This window comes from Oreochromis aureus, linkage group 7 (genome assembly GCF_013358895.1).
Source record: "Oreochromis aureus strain Israel breed Guangdong linkage group 7, ZZ_aureus, whole genome shotgun sequence".
Taxonomy (NCBI): Eukaryota; Metazoa; Chordata; class Actinopteri; order Cichliformes; family Cichlidae; genus Oreochromis; species Oreochromis aureus.
Genome location: NC_052948.1, coordinates 20880893 through 20904829, shown reverse-complemented (window position 1 = coordinate 20904829; position 23937 = coordinate 20880893). Strand labels below are relative to the sequence as shown.

Genomic DNA, 23937 nt, shown 5'->3' with positions numbered 1-23937 from the left:
TCCGTTTCCCTTCCTCACTACGACTTTCTTTAATCCACTGGCTGTTAGCAGAGAGTGAGAGAAAGAGAGAATAACCGAACAATGTAACAACGAACTGCTAATATTGTTGAAGGAGAGGGAAAGTGCAGGGAGGAAACAAGAGGTCAGATTTCAGGTTATCGACCAGACTGAGTGGCATGAAGAGATGTTGTTTTGCTAGACACGAAGAGGCAGTAAAAATCCCACCTACAGTTAGACTTCTGCACGGTGTTGTCTTGCATCTCGTAGAAATCCTGAGACTTTGCATTCACGTTTAAGCATTTTTTAATCAGGCCCCAAATTCAGTCGACATGTAGGATACTGAAAGTCTGTCTTTAGCAGGAAAAACACATACAAATGTTGAACTTTGGCATTTTAACACAGTAGTCTGATGTGACAGACAGTTCAGCAGCTGTTTCCATTTAGTCCTTTAAGTCTTAAACATGCCGGAAGTCTAAAAATGATACAAGAGAGAAATCCAGGATTTTCAAGGCGAACTTGTTTTATTTTATGTTTTTTTCCCTAGACATCATTATCATTTTCTTTAAATAAAGACAGTCTCACAAGCTTTATGGTTTTGATAATATTTTACATCTGGAGCATGTATTTTAATTCCAGTTTCTGCCATTCTTCAAAACTGAGGGAGAGAAGAAAGGTCAGTTTAACTGGCAAAATGGTGGCGGTAGCATGTGGGTGGATGGGGAGGGTGAGACTGATGAAAGAGCCGTACAGCGATCAAAGACGAGAAAATGAAATGGCATTTGACCTTGTTGGATGCCGGCGTGTGTTGCGCTGCCACAGAAGTGCAAAGTAGTTTGGGAACCTGTGGGAATTAGGAGGGGAAAGAGATCAGGTCTGAGGAGCACTGATGTGGTGTGAGAGGATGGTCCAGACAATTTTACATCTCATAACTGGCTTAGAAGAAGGTGCAAAAAGTGGGCAGAAATGATTTTGATGGCAAAATGAATGAAATTCAAATACATATTCAAGAAAGAGACGGGATCATTCTCATCTCACGTAATTCTTACTTTTGAGATTAGAACATTAAAACCCTTTATCACCCGATTATCATGTAGGCCGCCTGGAGTTATTTTGTCATTTTGGCTGTAAAATTACAAAACAGTACTCATCTTTTCTCTCTAACTCAGCTGGTTGAAGAGTTATGGTAACGTGAAGCGCACATGGTAAAATCTAGGCGAAGCTGATTTCTCTGTCTGTGTTCAGACAGCAGTACCTTGTGAGTGCTTTGTGCTACCATGATACACCAAATATTCACGTAAAGCTCATTTTTTCATCTTCCAAAAACCACTTGAATTTTGTCTCTAACTCAAACGGTAATGAAGTTACGTAGGTTTAGAGACCTTGTAAATTGGGCAGAAGGTTAAAAAAATAAAAAGGTTTTGGTTTTTTTTGTAATGAGAAAAAAATAACAAAAAAGTCATCATCAGAGGTTCTGTCAAGTTAATCAGATGACTAAAAATTAATTTGATTATAAATAAATCAACTTTTTGAATGACTGATTATTTATTTAGTCTGTAAAAGAGCATGGTAACAATTTGCTACAATTTGTTTTTGTCAAACAAACACATTTTAACACTAATAATAAGTGGACATAAAGTAAAAAGCAAAATTATGTATATGAGAAATGTCCAGTACAGTTAACTGATTATGAGACTGTTTCAGTTTCAAAAAGCGAATTAATTAAAATCTGCTGTGGAATTTTTTTTTCTCTATAGCGGGAAAATGCTTATTTGTTAAGTCATTGCTCATCTTATCTGATCCCTTCAGCTGGTTCTGTAAAAAAAATGTGTGTTTCTTAATCCAGATTGAAATTGTAAAGTTTAAAAAAAAAGAAAAAAAAACAGGATTTTTCAGCACAGTTATCTTCATTTCAGCAATGCTGATTTACATGTCCTCTGTAAATGGCATACAAGTTACATCACGACAAGGATAACATGACAAGAGTACAAAGATGAAATTCTAAAACGTGTGTCCACAAGCGTCTGCCTGTCAGCGTGCTTCAACATAGGCACTGCTCTTTGCAGGGAAACAAAGGAAACAGACAGCCATTCTCATTAATTAAGGCATGAGTGGCAGAAGGGATCTCACCTCCTAACTCTGCAGATTGAGGCTGGATGTGCTTTGATATCAGTTGCACTCAAACATAATGAGGCTTTTTTCCTTAGTGTTAAGAGATATTAATCCATGTATAGTGTACATGAAATTCTACAAATTTAAGTCAGTTGTAGGAGTTATTATTTAAGAATAAGAAGCTGAAAGGAATCTGGTGCTAATGTCTGTAACTTCTTCGAAGAACAAGCATTGAAAAGAGGTTTGCAGTGTCTTTGCCAACCTTAAAGCCATCTGCTATTACTGTACTGGGTCACCTTGTCATTGATCCATGTATAGCATGTGAAATACCTAGATTGTCTTTCTGAAAGTAAGATTTTGTTCCCTCTAGTACCCCTAGGATTAGCAGAACTATAGAGATGTGATTCTCTTTCTTTTCACTATCTCTATGACCTCGTCTTACTACACAAAAGCAAAGATATGGAATGGGAGGATACAAGGACAGCTCAGACGAGTAATTTTGCCTTTAATTGCTTGAACCTCCCCAGAGTGCTATTGCTTAAGTACTCCAAAACTGTTGTTGTTTTCCTCCACATAATCTTTGTTTATATGAAGGTCAGCATTTTTCTCTAAGCTTCTTATGAGAGAATTTGGAGCAGGTGGATTGTTCACAGAGATGAGACAATGCTCCCCTGCTGGAGTTGAGAGTGAGAGCGATCTGCCCCCTTTTTCCATCCACCGCAGTCACTTTACGAAGTGTCTTCCCAGCCCATCTCAACCATCTTATGCGCAATAGTCTTTGTTTTATTTGGGGGAAGGGGTTTCAGCTTAGACCTCATTTCTCAGTCTATATCAATAGCGTCATTATGTGAGGTTTTATCTGGCTAATTAAGGCTTCATCTTTCTGGGCAATCTCTCAGAGGACATGGATTAAGCTCCCCTATCTCTGCTGGGAAGCCACTGTGGGGTTGACCAGACCTGTTCAATTCTTCGTGGATTGTGGCTAGAGAGAAAAAGGACCAACATTATAGTTTTGGCCATCTCAATAGAGTTTCCTTTCCCCAATAATGCAGTAAATTGCTACTATTAGCTTTAAAGTTCATGTGACTCAGTGTTGTTTCATGTCAACTGATACAAACAAGCCCATCCACCTCTGCGTTCTTCAAAATGAATGTGCGTTGAGCCATCATCTCAAAACAAGAGGAAAATAGAATGAAGTGTTGCATAGATTTTAAATTAGAGATAAATGAAACTGTGTGTTTTTTTGTTTTGCTTTTTTAGGGAGAGGCTAGTTCATTATGTGCGTTTGCTGGTAAAAGACTGAAGACTGAATGACTGGTGAATCATTTTGCACGTATAAAAACAGATAAATGATCTAATACCATTTTAGCTGTTCAATTGATAGCCGTCCATTCGTGGTCACTAATTACAGGAGGCTAAACCATTTATCTTATGTGAACAAGGTTCTCCCACTGGTACAGCATAGGTTCTTTTTCATGGTGCTAGAAATAGCAAATAAACTCCCCATTGTGTGTCTTTCTCACTGTTGATGTTTTTCCTTTTTTTGTGTGTTTTCTGCAGAGTATGGGCTATCAGGACAGAAAGCTCTACCTTAACAAGTATATGTTAACATCCGTCCCATATGTGGCAAGGGATTGGATTAATAGCAATGTAACAAAGGAATAATCAAATGGAGCCTAAGATTTTATGGTAAATTTATGGTAAAATTGTAAGAATAAAGGTGTTTTCAGTGCAGTGTATAAGATGTCAAGCGTATTTATCAGGAGAAAGCTGCGTTGTTGGCCTAATCAGCTGTAGCCTTTTGACAATTAATTTACAGCCATCTATAGTTTGCTTCGTTTGCATAGAGAATCAAATGATTTGTTTTAGTCAAAGCACTGATCCAGAGTCACTGGTTTCCAGTGCAAAAACAGTACTTAATGAATATCAAATACGTTGTTGCTCTGGGTTCTTGCTCATTAAAGTTTAGTGCTGAAAATGACCAGATGAAAGTCTGCATCAACACTCATTAAAACAAATGCCAGAATACCCTTCCCATATAAAGAAACTGTTAATAGGGAAAGTGCACTGTGCAGATCTGTCACTATTTTTGGGAGGTTGAATCTACCATTTGACTTTTCCCATACTGCTGTGGAAAAGGTGAAAAAAAATACCCTTTTTGTCATGGCGCATAAACACTGTCTGCATGAGAGCATTGAAATAACTGACTGTCACAGTTCTTATACCGCACTTCTGTTTTTTGATAAAGCGCATGTGAGACAGTGTTTTGTCTGAGCCCTTGCCATTATAGGAAATAAATCCAAAATGAGAATATTTTGCACAGGCAGTTGGTCCATTTGACAGCCATTAATCAAGAATTGTGTAAAAGTGAAAAAAATAAAATCTGTTTGTTTTTGTTTGTTTTATTTTTTAGTGTTTTCCTTGAAGGTCGAATTGTATCTACAGTCTTGTACTTTCAGACTTTCAGATTTTTTTACTTAATACAAGATATTTTAGCTTGAAATAAGTGAAAAAAATCTGCCAATGAAACAAGTGAAAATTGTCTAGTTTTTTTCTAGTTTTAAGATTTACTGTCTTGAAACAAGTTCCTTTAGTTTACTGAAATGTTGCCCTTTAGCTGATTCTGTCTTATTTTAAGTGTAATGAGATAATTTTGACTAGAAATAAGACAAATACTCTTGGTAAGATTTTGAGTTTTTGCAGTGAGCTAGTTGTATCCTGCACTTCTCAATTTTGTGTCTTTGTGCAGGTGCTGCTCCCAGGTTGAAGACACGAGTATAGGATTATGTCAGTTTTTCACCACCATTTCAATGATATATTCGCGTAGACGCTTGGAGATTTCCAGAGGGAGATATCGCAACAGCTTTAAAAGATTAGATTTTCTGGAAAAAGCTTCTGATTTTGACTTCTAGCGCTGTACTAGCACTTATGCAAAGGTTTTATTAAAATATGGATTTTAAAGGTCATCTATATGATGGTATTTTGTCATTTAGAGATGAGATACCCCTCTAGTATTTGAGATAGAAAAGACAAAGACTTTCGATATACTTTTCCTACGTTTCATTAGTGATGAAAGTTGATAAGATTATATATTATTTTGCACATTTAACAATGACACGATAAAGATATTGGAGAACCAAAGAGATCATCAGTAAGCTCCACCTTGCCAATACATAAAAAGAAATCCTAGGCATTGGGAACTATCTCAAAGTAAGGTGCTGTTTTGCCCCCACTCTAATCCCTACTGGAAATAGTTGAAGCTACACTGAGATTGTGAGAACAGAAAATGAAGGCAGTTTTGGAAATCAGACATGGATGAAGTACTTTGAACATATTTGAGTATTTATGTTAAGCAATTTTAATCCATCAGCAAATACTGATGTATGCTTTATTGATTCAAATCTTCTGTCATCTCAACTCACTTCAAGCAGTTACAAAGATTTATGACGTCTTCCTTCTTGTCCTTTACCCAACCCTTTATTACACAGTAAGTCTGATTAAGCACACTGCGCAAATTGTGTTGGCAATATCATAATCTTTTTTAATAGTGCTAAGTTCATCTCCACTTGACATATATTTCCTGGTGACTGCAAGTTGTAAAAAAAAGTCCTGGCACACAATAATGGGTTTTGTAAACAACTCCTGTGTGGTTGGAGCTTCACTAATATAGGCCATTCCCTACTACATTGTGCAACAACAGTACCCTCTAAAGTCTGATCCCGGTGCATTAGTTGGGGATTTTATGCATGAGGGTCAACTCTCTATCCACTAATTACAGCTCGTTTCCCTTTAAAAGCCGTTATTGTGAGCTGCAGGCACAGCTAAGCAAAAGGGACATTTTCTTCGCCACACTGGGAAGAAAGCCTTCAGATGCCAGTCACAATTAAAGTCAATATGGCCGAGAGCCTCTCCACACTGTGCCCGTCATACTTCCTAGCAGCTGATAAGATATGGCCTTAATTATTCATTACGAGATGAAGGCATGTTTCCATCTTGACTTCTTTAATTGAGGAACCAGTGCAGTTTTCAGTCTATTCGAGGCTATTAAGGCTACGTATTTGGGGAAGTTGATATACTAGTTGTTCCATAAGCCTGCAAAGGAGCTCACCAACAAACAGATTACCCCCACCCGCAACACACTCTGGGGGTAACTGCCAAATCCGCTCACTTCATCTGAGGGAAAAAATTATTCACTCACAAATTTAGTGAGAAGAGCAATATGTTCATCCCCCTCGCAAATCGTTCATTTACCCTCCCTCTACCCTTGAATAAATTTCGGAGGCTATTCAGTAGGGTCCTTATGTTGAATTTTACAATTTTAACATCTTCACCTTCTAAATAACGATTCTTCCCCCATAGCACTACTTGAGGACAGTTATGATTTGCATAAGTACTGTCATTCTCAAATTAAATCATACACTATGTCTTGGCAAATGCTTATGCGCCATAGAAGAGGTAAGGGCTTGATTCAGCTGCATAATATTAACCCATCACTCAAGAATGATTAATTCAGAGCAAAAATGTGGATTATTCAAATAGGTTTGGATGTTCTGGCAGGATATGTGATTGAGCTGACAGGGATTTTGTTTGTTTCCAATTCTAAATGTCCTTCAGCTTGCCATTATCGATCAACTGGTGTATATATAAAAAGTATATATAAAAAATTATATATACTTTTTACAGCTTTATTTTTGAAAACTTTACCTTTTACATCTCAAACCTTTGGATGAAAGCACTGTAACAAAATATTAATATTCAAAATAAAACTTTTGTGTATAATAACAACAAATGACAAACTCTAAAGAAAGAATATTCAGGATTTGAAGTTTCCTTTCAATGAAAATTAGCTGGATGGATGATTACATAAGCAAATGTTTTCATGGCGATAAGCATTGGAAGACCTGTTTATTCGCCTAAGCTCATTTGTTTTTTCCACACCATCCTGCGAATTCATTACAAGAATATTGGTGAGATTTCAGAGTTTTTTGCTCATCAGTAGCCAAGGAAACAGTTTCTTTGTTTCTGCATAAGAAGGGCAAATTAGTCCATAAAAGACAAAGTGCACCTTTGTCTTTTTGTGCACCTACAGGTTATCTCCATTTGTCAGTTTGAGCTCATATTACTCAGTGCATGCTTACCCTATTTTGCAAAAGCTCACAGCATGTTTTTCATTCAGCAAATCAAACAGAAAGCCTTTTGGGATATTATCTGTGAAACTTAATTGCCTCGAGCACTATTTTGTTTACTGAACCAATGCAAAAGTTGATCAAGAAAAAGCTTTAAACAAACTGCCAAACTTGCTCATGCCCTATACAAATTCAGTTTGTCTGCTAATAGCATGCTACATTCAGTGGTTATTATTTGCCCTCACATATGAGCTAAAAGTTCAATAATAACAACAATAACTCATCCATCTCTTTTTTTTCCCCCTTTATGTTCTTTTTTTCTTCTTATCTAGCTCAATTTCCTGCCTCCTATTCTGTATGATTTTGGGCAATAGGTTAAACTTCCTGCATGTGCATTTACATTGGTACTGCTAGTTTGAGCTATACTCTCACTGTACTAATACTATTTCTGCTGATATTATTTTATTGCTGTTGTTGCCTTCATTGTTAGTCTCTCAGTTTATTTTAACATGATGTAATGAACCACATGGTTACTCGTGTATTAATCATGTATCCATAATCGATAAAACTTATTGATTCACTTATTTAGGAGCATCAGATTTGAGTTTGTAAACTCTTTACCCCAACTGAAACAAAAAGTGTTTATCTAAAAATTGTATACAGCGATATATCAAGTTCTGCTGACTATGAAAAGAAAAAAAAAGGTTCTGGCCCATTGCTTCAAACAGACTTTCTAAAGTACCTCACGGGGCCTTGTTAGTGCAGACTTGCTCTCAGTCTTCCAAACTAAACAAAGTAGAACAGGCCAGGTTCAGCTCCAACACTAAATCACTCATCCGAAATCAGTATTCTGTATGAAACGTAAAGCCTTGTGACCTTCAGCAGTTAGTGCTTCTTCTACTTTTATTGCAATGTCTGCATTGTTTTCAGTTTAGCCTCTGGAGCTCGGGGTGTTGGCTTCTCCTGTGTTGCTGGGAGAAGAGCCCACGTGTAGATGTGTGCGACCCTGACTTAGTTGCTTCGAGCCCGAGAGTCTCTGTCAACAAAAGAAATCAAGACTCAAAATGGGGTCCACAACATTAGCTAACAAAGTGATATAAAGGCAATGTTACGTGTTTTTGTTGCCATATCTTTGCTGTACATTTGTCTAATTGGCTAATGATTTGAAAAGTTAAACACACACACAAACACACAACCCAAGCTGTTATTTATTGTGTTTCATACTACGCTCAGTGTTTAGAGGTCAAATAAAATAAATGGGGGAAAAAGACATGGATAGAGTTGGAATGATGTCCACTGAGCTATTTTTTCATTAATAAGTAAGTTTTTATAATCAGTTTCCCTTTTATTCATTTTGAAGTGTTGCTGGTCAGTCTGAACTGTGATATTAGTTATAAACAGCACATCACGCTTTACATTATCAGTTCATCAATATTATATCAGGATCGTCTTTTAACTGTCAGGGCTAATTTAAATAGCTCTCATATCCAAATTGCTAATGACTTCTTCCTAAAGGCCTACACATGTTTTTCACATGTTAGTTTAACTCAGCTCTAAACAGGATAACTATTAAACAACAGGCATATTCAAGTGAAGTTGCTGAGTGAAAAATAGCCTACTTTCTTGTTTTTGTCAGCTTCACGGAATTTATTCGATTTTTCTTTTTTTGTTTGTCAGTCTTAACAAAATATATGATGAAATAATTTGCCAAATTCAGATAATTGACATCATTATAAATATGCTTTTAATTAGAAAATGATTTTTTTTAGACCTTTTTGTGTTATTCCTCTAGGCTCAAGTTTGGCTCGCTTCCTTTTATTAATTGTTTTGGATGCTGTGAAAAACATGTGAGCTCTCATTAGTGAGTCTTATTTGAGTCTTTCCAAGATACACTTTATCTCCTTAAAAAGAAAGAACAAAAAAAAAAATCACGATTCTCTGCAGAGAGCTGGCAAGCTGAATAGTTTAATGATGATAGAACATCACGATCCCTAAATTGCACACCAAACACCCAACAAAGAAAAAAGAAAATACAAAATAGCCCCAGCTATGGGCCTCGATAAACTCATGTTTAATGAAACATGATTTTAAAAAATGTAACCAGAATGATTAGCTATTATTATTATTGGCTACACTGTTTTTATTTTAGAGCTTACAGTTCCTGAAAGCATGCTGTTGAATTTGAAATAGATATCCCTTCTAGTTTAACAATAAGCTAATCAGTTTAACCAAACCCCAAAAATATTATCTATCCAACTATAATTGTATTTTCTTTACAATGGCAACTGTCTACTATCGTCAAAATCTTTGACTAAGACTATAGGGCAACATCTCTAAAGTGGGGCTAAAAGTGAGGGTTTTATAAAATGATTTTTAAAAATATGTCAAAACAATAAGAATTCACTATTTATTATAAAACTGAGTTAATATCTTTCTAATTGCGCTGCTGATTGTCTTATTAAAAGAAGAAAAGAAAAAAAAACATCTTTTATGAGCTGGAACAAGAAAACAATCCCTTTCAAAATGACTGGTTCAAGTAATCAACTTTTAATGTATAACCCCCATCCCCTCATACCAGTGTTTTTTTTCCCTTTGGTGCAAGTTTGGTCTCCTGACAGGCTTTGTGTAACCGACACTGTGAAATGTCTTTTTCTTTTAATTAGAAAGTAGTTTTGTTTGCATCTTTTTTTATCAGTAAAGGCAGACTCAGCAGCAGAAATTCCTGTCATTCCCTACATATGCAGAATGTACACCACACTGGTAATTCTTTCCCAGTTTCCTATTTGTTGCTGTACTACAGAATGAGACATCAATGAACAGAACACTGCACAGAAGCAATAATGACCCCTTTGAGAGGTGAAGTTCAGGAGAGACATGTCTACAGGTTTAACGGCAGAGTTTTGTCAGAACAACAGCTGGCCACTGTTGGAATTCTGCACCTCGATGCACCAACCAGCTTCTTCACCTGGATTAGGGCTTTACCGTCCATCTGTCGGGCGTCAGCTTACATTTAAGCCCTGCCATATCACAGGTTCAAACCCAGCCAACAGTCCCAGCAGGCAGCGTAGCTTCTCAATGACACAAGGTTAACAATTTTGTTCAAATTCATCCAGGGCGGTGTGAGACAGATCTTACTACCACTTGCTAAAGGTTAAAAAAACTTGTGGTTAAGATGCATTTAGTCATGGTGTCACTTTTAGTTTATGCTTTAATACCTGCAATGCTACTTGCAGTTAGAAAGCCAATAAGCATCTTAGAAGTGATTAAACTGATAGCAGAAAGAGAATAAAACACTTTTGTCAACATACACAAAAATATTAATTTGCAAATTATACAAAAAAATATGACTGGAATTACTTATGCTTGATACCACTAATAGGCATCATATGAAATTGTAAACACTGGGGACAAGGGTGTGAGGGAATGTTAAAGAAGAGTAAATAGGTGGTGCAGTAAGACTCCAGTCCTTGGTCTGGCCATTGAGGATTAGACGGGCAGCTGACTAAGCGGTTTGCAGAGGAATGAGCTTTAAAGGCTTTTAACACTTTGTGCTACAGATAAGGTCAGCATCATCTTACGGATTTCCAGGAAGCTTAAAGGTATTTAACAATGGTATTTAACAAGGCTCAGAAGTGATATCTTGTGACAGGTAAACTAAAATATGACTCGGATTACTCTGTGATGATTAGGACTTAACGACACTGATACATGCATATTCTTGAATGTGCTAATTGTTAAAAAAGGAATGATAAGACATGGAAAAGAAAATAATTTATAGCTTGTTACAGTGCAGATGTTAAAGTTAAACATGAAGCTTTTTTTTACATGAACTGGCTGAATGTTTCGGTTACTGTGTTATGATTGTAGTGCTGTACTGTTAGCTTCAGTATGTCGAGAATCTGAAGACCATCTTTCTTTCATCTACCTGCTCTTCTACCTTGGGTTTTGAAAATTATTTTAAAATTGGGTTCCATATCAAAACCATAAAATGTCATATTAAACTTTACTTAATGATAGCGACTTGGACATTAGGTAAGATAACCGTGTTTTAATGCTACACTGAACTGCCTACACCTACTCCATTGTAACAGGGCACCATCCACTTTACGTATGAAGCAACATCTTCAGCATCCCAGCGGATCCTGGCATAAAGGCATTAATCTCTCTATTCATTGATCTAGTTATTACTGGTCTTGGACCAGTGAGTCCTCATTTATTGAGGCCCACTGTCTTATTTCTCTTACATATTCATTCTTTTGAGCAGCACACCCCCTCTCACTTCACCTCAATTAACGTAATTCTCTGGGAGCTCACTGGAGTGCTGATTGGAATGAAGAACTGCATTCAGAATACATGCCTGTGAGGGGATGATAACACCAGATCATTAACAAAACAGAGCTGCAAATGTTTACCCATGGATAGCATTCTTCATCTTAATGTGTCCATATCTTTTCATGTTTCATTGCATATTTGCTGCTGAAGCTGTGTGCTATAAATTGTAAATTGTGCTGTAAATGACTTAGATGCTTCTAAGTCATAAAAATGCAATTTCATCAAAAACTTTACTTAAATATTCAAATTTCTTATTAATGTTGCGCAATCATGTGCACTGTTGGGATGTATGGAAGAGTGCAGGGACTTGTTAGGAAGCTGCAATCCACAACCTGCTGAAGTTGTAGTCAAGGAGCTTTACCAACAGGGGATTATACTTTGAATATTTCTATGATTGTGTTAACGTGTCAGTGGCATTAGGGCTGGACATAATAGCATCTCATTGAGTGATAGCCAATATGTGATATATCCCCACAATGCAGGCCAACAGATAGAGTCTGAGCCTGTCATGAGGCCATTTGTTTCATTTTTCATAGACTTCTTGCGATGTCCTATGACACACTATGTCAAAACACTCAGCACTTACTTAATCATTAAGGAACAAGAAATATTAAGTATGTCCAGAGGGAGCATGAAGCACAGCAGGTTCTGGTGCAGGTCTCTGAATTCAGACAAATTCTCAACTGTTTCTGGCATCACTTGATTACAGACGGTATCATCAAATCCCCAATCTGAACTTTGACCTCAGAGCGAATAAAATGAAATTGAGCAAAGTAAATCTAACCCATTTTTCATGATTCTGCTGTCCAGTTGACTATGGGCTCACTGGGAAAAAAATTATCAGTGGCAGGTGGCCACAATAGTAGTAACATGTTACCCCATAATTAACTGTCAAGCTGAATATCACTGATTTTTTTCCTTCTCTCTACACTATCAATCTGTCACATGTATTGTGGTCCACTGAATCTGCTGAAATACAAAGGTGCATTATCCATCTTCACAGACCTCCTGGGCATCTGGAAGAACAATCACATAACCACTCAGAAATGGACTTTTTTCATATTTGGTGGCTTTTGTGTGCCTCACAGAGAGACCGAAAGATTGGGAGACAGAGACAGGGAATGACATGCAATACAGAGACCAGGATGGGTTAATGTAGTGAGAACTTAGCTTTGGCATCTGAGTCGCATGCTATACCAGATGAGGTGCAAGACTAATTTAGAAGAAGAGATGAAACTGCATACCACTGGCAATATTCACTGTATTGTGACAACAGTCATCACACATTGACAGGCATTTCCCAGGGACATGTCTAAAGAGGAGTGCAAATTAGATGTGAAAGATTTTTTTTTCAGCCTGTTTTTTCTTTGCATTTTTTACCTCTTATTTTCATCCAACTCCTTGTGTTGTAATGTAGTTCAAAATTGTTGTAGTATTAATGCTGATCACATGCTCTTTTTTTGTTTGTTTGTAAATGGTCATTTCATTGCTGTTGTAAAGGATAGACTCACACTAACCAGTGGAATCAAATTAAACAGGTTTTGTTTCCTGTCTTGTACATATGTATCTCTCCATTTCTAATTCACTGATGGTCTATATTTTAACTGTGAGCAACTGTCATCCATAGCACATACATCATAGTTGCCACCATTTTTATCTTTGATTGTATCATTTTGTTACTGTTGCTCCACCCTCTACTGTTTTAGCACACACAGCAAATTTACATTTTAAGTAAGAGGAAGAAAAAGACTTTAAAATACCACACTAAACCACGGATGTGCTCAGAATAAGTTGTTACAACACAGCATGACTTGGATTACAGAAATATGTTGTTAATTCCACTAGACACGTCCCTTTGCTTTATGTCATGGAGACAGCATTGACTGATTGATTATTTGTAAGGTTTAGTGTAGATATGTTCAGCATTCCACAGCGTACACCGAGAGAGTATACAGTAGTGAAAGTTGTATGCAGATTACTAGAATGGTTTTGCCTTTGATTTTCTTCCTTGGATCAGTATTTTTATTCGTATAACAAGGTCTCATGGACGACTCTGTATTTACAGGAGCTGCTTGGATTTAAAATACCTTTTGAAACTCTGCATTGGCAAGTTAAAGATGCAGAATTTAAAATTGCATGCACATACCTTATTCCTTGTAACCTCTATTCATCTTTAGTCTGTTCATGAATATTGCAGCAGGACACACTCTCTCTACTCTTCTCTGTTCTGTTAGCATTTGTGTTGCATCAGAATGTTGTCCTTTTAGCACATGCAGTTGTTGAACTTGCCAGCTGCCAGAAAATGCACATAATAACCGAAGAGAAGTGTTTTAAATACAAGTTCTGAGAGCTATTAATTCAGACTCCTGTTCTGTACATCTCCCACATATAATGTAAAATAGTAGAATTTTATCATTAAACTGCATGATGACAAATCAGCTCATTGCTCAAGACTGTTAAAACTATTGTTTTAGCTCATATGTTTCAGTTTTTCACAATTTGCACTGTATTTGTCTATTAACTGAACAGATCATCATGAACATCTTGCTATGTCTCTGCGTCTCTCTAGGTAACCGATAAGATGGTGGGCAGGGAAGCGACTGGGCACAGCTACCTGGTGGCTTTCTGGCAGCCTATTCTGATTCTGATGCTGAGCACCGTCCTGTCTGGATCCACAACAGGCTGTCCATCCCGGTGTGAGTGCAATGTTCAAGAGCGATCTGTGATGTGCCACCGCAAGAAACTCATGACAGTTCCTGAAGGCATTCCTGCAGAAACAAGACTGCTGGACCTCAGCAAGAACCGCATCAGAACCATTAACCCAGATGAGTTTGCCAACTTTCCCAACCTTGAACACCTGGAACTGAGTGAAAACACAATCTCCACTATTGAGCCTGGAGCATTCAACAACCTTTATGGCTTGCGAATATTGGGGCTACGTAGCAACAAGCTAAAGCTCATCCAGCTCGGTGTGTTCACAGGTCTGAGCAATCTTACACAGCTGGACATAAGTGAGAACAAGATTGTCATCCTGTTGGACTACATGTTCCAGGATTTGTATAACCTCCGCTCTTTAGAAGTGGGTGATAATGATCTGGTTTTCATCTCCCATCGAGCTTTTCATGGCCTAAGTAGTCTTGAGCACCTGAGTCTTGAGAAGTGCAACTTGTCTTCTGTGCCAACAGAGGCTTTTACCCACCTCCACAGTTTAATCACTCTCAGGCTGCGTCACCTCAATATCAATGTCATACGGGATTATTCTTTTAAACGGCTCTATCGGTTAAAAATATTGGAAATAGCAAATTGGCCATATTTGGATACGATGACCCCAAATTGCTTGTATGGATTAAACCTCACCTCCCTGACGATTGCAAATGCCAACCTGACCACAATTCCTTATGTAGCCTTGCGGCACTTGGTTTATTTGCGCTTTCTCAATCTTTCATACAACCCTATCCATACCATTGAAGGAAATAAGCTCCATGATCTGCTGCGTCTGCAGGAATTTCACCTTGTGGGAGGCAGACTGGCAATGATTGAGCCCTACTCTTTCCGAGGTCTAAACTACCTGAAAATACTAAATGTGTCTGGGAACTCGCTTAGTACTTTAGAGGAGTCTGCTTTCCATTCAGTTGGCAACCTGGAAACCCTGGCATTGTATGATAATCCCTTGGCCTGTGACTGTCGACTATTGTGGGTTTTCCGCCGGCGCTGGAGACTGAACTTCAACAGGCAGCAGCCCACCTGTGCCTCCCCTGAGTTCGTCCAAGGCAAAGAGTTCAAAGACTTCCCAGATGTTCTGCAGCCAAACTACTTCACGTGTCGCAAGTCTAGGATTAGGGATCGCAAACCTCAGCAAAAATTTGTTGACGAGGGAGCCATTGTTCATTTTGCTTGCCAAGCAGATGGGGATCCCGCTCCAGTGATAATGTGGCAATCTCCACAGAAAAAGTTTATCACCACCAAGACGATTGGAAGGCTGTCTGTGTTGCCAGATGGTACTCTTGAAGTGCGCTATGCCCAGATTCAAGATAACGGTACATATGTGTGTATAGCTACCAACGCAGGTGGAAATGACACCTCTCTTGCACACCTTCATATTCATAGCTATTCGCCTGACTGGCCACACCAGCCCAACAAAACTTTTGCTTTCATATCCAACCAGCCGACAGAAACTGGAGCTAATGATACAAGAGCCAATGCCCCTTTCCCATTCGACATAAAGACATTGATTATTGCAACTACAATGGGGTTCATCTCGTTTCTTGGTGTCGTCCTCTTTTGCCTGGTACTGCTGTTCCTCTGGAGCAGAGGTAAAGGCAACACTAAACACAACATTGAGATTGAGTATGTGCCACGGAAATCAGACGCTGGCATGAGCAGCACCACAGTGGATGCTCCTCGCAAATTTAACATGAAAATGATCTAACAGAGCTGTGGAATTTATTAATTTTGAACTTTAAAATAAGACAAACGGTAAAGAAGACATTTCCTTTCCCCTCTTACAAACCTGTGGATCCTGGTCTGTTAACATAGAGTAAAACGTTCTTTTTCCTGACTGATGGACAAGAGGGCAGTTCCTGACTTTCAAAAGTGAGAAGGAATGAAACCACACCCAGTGTTACATGGCATCTGTGGTTTCCACAAGGCCTGTGGGGGCATTAATTGAAAATCAGATTTGTCATAGGCAGTTCTTATTCCTATGGATTTCTAATGAGATAAATATATCACAAAAATAAAAATAAAACATTTTAAAAGCTAGAATGTGAGGGGCAGATCATATTTTGGCCGTCTCTGTTTTTTGTGTGTATTTTTTTATTTAGTGTTTGCTTTATTCTGAAGTTAGATGTTCTCTTATGAATGAGATTTGTATGGGTTGTTGAGCACCTTAAACACTGACCAATTCAAGTACATCTTCATCACTGTATATCATTGTGAATACTCCTGTGCCTCCTTTTTTTGTTTTCCATGGTTTTTCTGTGATTCAGGAAATTTATTGTGTCATATTATGAAAAAAACACAGCAAATTCTTCAAAAGACAAAACTGTTACTAACATCTGTAAAATGTTATCTGAATTTCACAGCACCCAATTCATAACCAAGAAAAAACAATTAACAGTCTGTAAAATCAGATTACAACCCTATTAACGCAATGATGATTACAGTAGTAATTTGGTGCAAATTTTCGGCAATCAGTCCATATTTTTACCGATCTAAAAAATCAGTGCTAAAAAACAGCCAAAAGGTACATAAGAAAAATTGCATTTTTACACCGACAATATTCACATCAATAATTAATGCAAAAAAAGCATAAAATCATGTTAAACCTGTTGTTTAATGTGAGTATTAAACATTTTTACATAATGGTTTGAAGTGAGTATCTAGCACCAGTGCCACTCAGTCCATTTTCAGATGTTACCCAGACAGTGCACACAGATAGATTAAGGGCCTGATACAAAAAGGAAATGAGTGTTTGAAACCATGCTCTGTTCTCACAATAGATGCACCTATCCACAGCAGTTTTGCCATCCAAAAGAATGGTTGGCTCTGGCACTTAAGTACTTACTCCTAAGCTTTTAAATAGCATTTCAAAAAAAACTTATGTAATAGTATTAGTTTGTGCTCAACATGATTAGATGGAATAAAACTTGCGGTGCTCACGCTTTGGATATGATGTGCTCCTGAAGCAGTAAGAACATTTCTGTCATTGCTTTCTTGATTTTTTTTTTTAATTTAATGAAATTAATGCTTTATTCATGACAATACTGCCTCCCCCAGCAAAGCCATGGAAAAATTACCCTCCAGAATCATTTACATGTTCGTTTTTTCCTAGAAATGTGCATTTATTTGTCAGGGGGAAAAACTGCAGCATATTATGCTCCCACTTGGTTCTGCAAATAAAATCAAAAGTTACCTTTTTAAGTACACACTGTTGTACAGCTGGGCTTTGAAAACATGTGAGGATAAAGGCCAAGTTATCTATGATGGATGACATTGCATATTACATCACAGTAATGGCTGGAAGTAAGAACTGAATATGCAGATGGTTGAAGTGACACAGATGGTTTCACCCATGGAGCAATCTGAAGCAGCTTTGGTGTAATCCGTTTTGCATAAAGGAGAAAAAAAACAAACAAAAAAAACGCTGGATATGGCTCATGGTTCTCCCTCTTGCTGATTATGAATGCTCTTTGTTCAAAATGTGGCAACTGTACCTAGCCTTTTTTTTCTTTTTCTTCCCAAGTGGTTTGGGAAGTTCTGATTTTGGTATATGTTACTCCTTTTTTTAATTTTGACCATGGACTATACTGACCATGTAGTCCAAGCCAACTTTTTACAAAAAAATATATATACTAAAAAAGAAATCTATGGAAAATACATTCAAATTGTTCTGTGCAATAAAGGTAATATGCAGATTTTTTTTTTTTTAATTAACAAAATTTTGTTGATGTTGAATTGTTGAGAATATGGTATGTTGTATTAAACAATCTATGGACTTTTGTAAAAAAAAAAAAAAGGTGATGCTTTTATCTTGGTTTTAAAGTTTCAATTGTTTTTTCTTATAGAAAAATATATATGTCATAGCTATGTATCGGTAGATTGAGCTCACTTATATGTACTGATGACTTTTCAGGTGCTGAAGTTCCTCATCACTTATGTGAAATTGCCACAATTTCCATTAATTATTTCATTTACAAGCTACCAGATTCTTATTAATTTTTTTTTCCTTTTTTAATTTAGCATAATTTTCTAAAGTTCTGCTTAGCACGTTTATGTGTATCAGTGGCCAAATGAGGAACTTAATGTTTGATTTTTTCAATTGAATACCTCATTACATGATGATTCAGACTGAAAGGAAATTTAATATCATATATTTCAGTGCTAATTACTTGTTTACAGGGAAAATTGTAGTTCAATTGTTCATTTGCTTAGCCTCTAAACATTTATTAACCACCATTAGTAAAGGTTCACTGGCACTGTGATGCATATTGGAAATATTTTTAATTTACTCTGCACAATTGTAATTTTAAAAGAGACAAAGTCATCAGCTAGGGAACTTCAAAGTATAACCAAATACTGGCTGTTCACTTTGAGTAACACTATTATTCTGCGATATGTCTTAGAAAAACAATAGCAAATTAGGTTACCCTTGGAAGATTATGGGAAATGACCAGGGATACGACTAGGACAGCCTGGTTTCATAAAATACTTCTGCCCTTCAGTGAGTTTGAATCTCTGTCCCATTCCCTTTTATTCCGTATCTTTGCTGCCTTTTAGGACTCCGTGGGGACTTTTGACATTCTTTTTTTCCTCAAGCTGTATCAAAGCATGCTCATTTATCTTCTGACTCAAAAACAGACAGGCAGAATAGAAGAGGAAAGAAGCTATTCTTGAGGCCCGAGAGCCCCAGGGAGTAATGGAGACATCCATTGTTTTCATTCCTCAGATATTAGATCTGTGCTTAAAATTCTAGGTCAGGAACAGGCTGATGGATTCTGACACCATGCGACAAGTTGTCTTTCCTCAACTGAGCATGAAAATATAGACACACCTCTGGGTCTTCCTTGCACTCATCCAAATCCATGCTCTTAACAACATCTGGGAAACAGCATGTAAGCAAACAAAAGTGGGAATTTGCTGTTGGCTGCGCTTCTATCACAAAGTAGAAGCTTCAGATGCCTAAAATAAAAAGCAAGTCATTTGAGATTTTTATGTTGATGTGGAATCTAAACTTATGGCAGGTCGCTGTCTCTCATATCCATATCAAAAGACCAAAACATCTCTTGTTATATGTGTTTCTATATTATACCTATTTCTGCATCTATTTCAGTCACTATCAGTCAAACCATACACATTCCTAATTAAAATCGATTCTAAATCCAATATGTTATATTTCATAAAATATTCCAGTTCAACAATTAACAAAGTAGACCACTCTACTTTTAATTTGATTTAAAATGGAAAAAAATTATGTCTGAAAATGTACTTAAAGCAAATTAAATTAATAATGAATAAACTGAATAATAATTTTAAGGAAGACGTACCCAACAGTGTTACAAACATTATATTGTAGTAATAAGTCTCTTGAACCCTCTAGTCATTTAAACATATGCTTAAAATATACACAGTTCTTTACATTGAGTATGTGAAATAACCAAGCTTAAAATAAAACACTACCATAACTTGAGATCAAAACAGAGTTAAAGCTAGTAAAACAATAAATAAATCTTCCTCTGTTGTCTGTGAAGGTTCTCAGTCATCCAGGTCATCGTAGTCAAAGGAGTTTGCAAAGAAAAGCGTCTGGACTTCTTTAAGTTGCTTGAAGACGTTTCACCTCTCATCCGAGAAGCTTCTTCAGTTCTAAGGTCAAATGGCTGAGAGTCCCAGATTTAAACCCAGTGGGAGTTTCCCCCCAAGGAGGGACAAAGGACCCCCTGGTGATCCTCTAATCACATGCGCCAAGGTGTGAAAGCGGGTGTGGGACCTAATCAGCCAGGGTTCCTGGTTGGTTAACAACATTGACAAATATTACTACTTCTGTAGTCATCATCAAAGTGTTCACTATTAGCTAACTGTGTCGAGAAGCGGAGGAACTTTATAGAATCATTCTTTTAGTAAAGAAGTAAAACACTATGAAAAAATGTCACCGCATATACAACTATATTATTGGCAAATAATATAGGTCTGAACCTCTGATTAAATAGATTTTAATGAGCTCAGACACAAAGGCCAACATTTTGATTTAGAAAAAAAGTTTATGAATATATTTCTAAAATTAAAGAAAAGTCTATATATCTACAGATTAAAAGCATTCACGAAAAAAGTAGGTGATGACTCTGAAAAACAGCAAGTTTTGTATTATTAAAGCTGACATCCATTCTTCATCATTGGGGCTTTCTTTGCTAAGGTGCTAAAGCAGCTATTACGATCTTTTTCACTCTGAAACCTCCTCTAGATTTCACAGCTTGGCCAAAGTCGGTTATAAGGAAAAACTTATCTATTACGATGATAAATCACAAAGGTGTGTTTATTTGCTAATGCTAGCTCTAATTTTTGAAATATGTTCTTTAAATGAAAACATATTTTAGAGGGTCTACCATTTTACCTTGTAAGCTGCCTTTATTCAGAAGACCCGAATGCTTCAGGAAAATATATGATTTTTATATTTAATCCTGTATAATGTACATAGGAAAAAGTGTAAGAAGTTGAAAAAGTAGAAACTACATTTAAAAATGAAATGGCACAGGTTCTCAGAATAACCCTTAAGAGCCTCAGCGTCATGTGTAAAACTTGCCTCAGTAAATTATCCATCTGTCCTTCTATCGTCCTTTGGAAGAAGCTTAAATCTGTAATCTTATTCTATTTGTCACTTTCTATAATTCTGTGTCAAGGTTTGGCTTGGAACGTTAGCTTTTTAATTGATCTAACTCACTACCACATGGGGATGGGGATTGACTCTTCAGTTCCTTTCTGCACCCAAGCGTCCAAAGACATATGTCCATAGATCTTATTGTTATGGACAGTCTGTGGTGAGCGCAGAAGTCCAATTACAGAACTTCACTCAGGTTCATATTCTATTCAATCCCCTCATGATCCTCCAGTTTCACTGTCATTGAAATTTTCCAGCAGGATAAAGGAGTCCCCTGCTGGGAGCAGATTTCAGTTTTCCAACCAGTGACTCCAAGAAGGCTCCAAGAAGGTACACTGAGCTGTCAGTCAATGCGCAAGTGCAAACTCCAGAGTGGAAAAGAGTCCAGGCCTCCACCAGGAAAATGTTTCCAGAACCCAAGTGTCCCTCAGCTTCATGTGCAGTTTTTTTCCCCATCAGAGCTGTGATATTCTGCTGAATGATCATAGTTGAATCAGATGAATCATCGTAATAATGATTATTTAATAGGCATCGCCAGCAATCATATTTTTTTTTGTCAGATAAAGGTTTGTACTTTTAATGTGAACATGAAGCCTATACATAAGTATTTGAAAAGAACCAAGGCCAACCATTTCCTGGCTCCTCTAAGGGAACAAGGTAAGAGTTTCTTGTCTCATTTTAATGGAAGTCTGTCAAAGCAGAAATGTCCTTTTTCAGCAATATATGGATTCCAGTATATGTAATATATGGTGACTTTTTTTCCTCATAATTTCCAGAATTGTTTGGAAACTAGACATAAAAAGCGTATATAAGTGCAAATACAGAGTGGATGATAAAATTAGAAAGAGTACCACAGAAAGCAGAGAATCTACCAAAAAACAAAGAGGCAGCTTAACTCCCATAACATTTTCTCTGAATATCCTCAGTAATTACAAGATGATCATTGTAAAAAGTGTGTTTCAGGTGGAGGCCTGTCTATTTATACTTCCAACAAAATATTAAGAATTTTCATATTTGTTTAATATGCCTTTAGTTGAATAGTGGGCGAGTCTTTGATCCTTCTGAGTTCAGGGGTTTATGTGTGGTGTGCCTCCCATGAGGAGACTTATCTGTTGCTTTGATGTTTAGTAGAGTTCTGCATAGTCAATAAACACCTCCCTGAGCCCTGCTATGTTAAAAACACTGGCTCCCCCCACCCCCAAAACACACACACACACACTTCCCACAGCGTTATCTTTAAATGGCTGCTTTGCTATTGTTTTACTGTTGTGGCCAGCTTGTGGCTATGAAACATGGACAAAGATGGCATCCAAAAAGTGCAATCTGTTGAGGCCCATTTTGGCCTGGACCATATGCCACAGCCCACATCTCTGTAGGTGACTCAATCTAGCCTTCTTATTTATTTAACAACCCCATGAAAGAGTCATGAGTTCCCAGTTCAAAGAAATGTGACGGCAAAAAGACTGCATCTGTCTGCCATTAAAACCATGTCTTTGGCAACCTGCTAAAATAAACCCAATTAAAGGAAATTTCTCTGCTGAACCTATCATTTGTCCTCACTTTATGGGGCAGCTGATTGTTTATAGGCAAATGCATTACCACAGTGATTTGGGCAATTATTATGCAGGTAAATAGGTAAGAAGGTAAGGGGCCAATCCATCCTATAATTGTGTTCCATTTCCAATTCCCCTGCACAAGGCCTGAATATGCCACTGTGAAATAATTGAGATCTCAGCTGCTGTTTCACCTTGAAGTGGGTAGCTATTCTGCAAATAATTTGGCTTCTGCCTACTTGCCTCAAGGACAGCAGGTTGCAGAAATTTGATGGGGTAGCTGAGGCAGGTGCTGTTGTGAGATAGACGATGTGATCTGATGAAACAGCACAGCCAGGCTGCTACTCCCATTTGTCAGCATTGTTTCAAGATATCTGCAGGTGAGTGCGGGTTTCATCTTTCATTATTTTCTCCATCTGTTTTCTGATATTATGTTTTTGCCTGTCTGTAGTTTTTCAGAGGGCCTGCTATATGTTATTTCATTCATGTTAAAGGTTCAACATTCTGAACATAAGAGCCGCAAGAAAGATTTATAGGAGGAGTGAAATTTAAAAAAAAAGAGATATTTGGTAAGTCTTGTATAATCATATTGAACTGGCAATATGTCTACTGGTCTTAAAGCTTTTAAGAGACAGATTACAAGAATACTGGTGGGACATTATGGTGTTTATCCAAAATGTGTTTACCTTTATCTCCAAAATATAGTATGTTTTCATCCCTATAGTGCAGCTCAGAGTCCACTTTTGTTACCTCAGGCATTATAGTGCATTATAGTTTTAGGCATAAAATGATAATGACATAAACATGTCAAATCAAAGGGGTGAGCCTTTATATTTTGACTTGAATTTGAAGCTTAATTAGCAACAAATTCAGCAACAAATTAATTTCATTGAACTATAAATCAGTTAGTTTGTATATCAAAGTCCTATTTAAGAAATGATAATAATAATAATTGTAATTTATTTAAAGCAGACTAAAACAGCATCATGTATGCATTCTATAGCTAACTGTTCTTTCAGTCTTAGATTAGTCTCTTTAGCATTTACTTAATCAACTAATGTTATTGACTTGGACTTGTTCACTAACTAATGTTCCCATGTGTATTGCAATCCCAGAGAAGACAGGAAGAACAACAATTAACAAAGTACATCTTGGTGATGTTCCAAGTATCTTGCCTTTGCTCAAGTGACCCCCAGAGGAACCAGAATCCAAGTTCTGAACAAGTTAGAATTTTTTAAATGATAGTTTGGAACTGTCATCTACAATATGAAGCTGCTAGAACTTGGAAGCTCATTTGGGCATATCAAACATTTAAAATTTAATAGACAGACTGATTTGTATGTTACACTTTTGAGCCAAACAATTCATGAACACTTGATAGAAGTGCATGAAACGCACGTGGCTTGTGTTCTACAAATAAACAATTCCTGCAGCACAGCTGTTCCCA

At 37.1% G+C, this 23937-nt stretch overlaps 1 protein-coding gene across 3 annotated transcripts in view; it reads left to right on the top strand.

The window, feature by feature from the left end:
- Positions 1 to 18023, top strand: part of lingo1a (leucine rich repeat and Ig domain containing 1a) — a 60523-nt gene extending 42500 nt beyond the window's left edge. For all 3 annotated transcript variants that reach the window (XM_039614391.1, XM_031752828.2, XM_039614392.1), the window contains exon 2: positions 14137 to 18023. In XM_039614391.1, coding sequence (XP_039470325.1) covers positions 14149 to 15996 — 1848 coding nt within the window. In that variant the 5' untranslated portion in view covers positions 14137 to 14148 and the 3' untranslated portion in view covers positions 15997 to 18023. The remainder of the gene's footprint in view (positions 1 to 14136) is intronic.
- The last annotated feature ends 5914 nt before the right edge of the window (positions 18024 to 23937 follow it).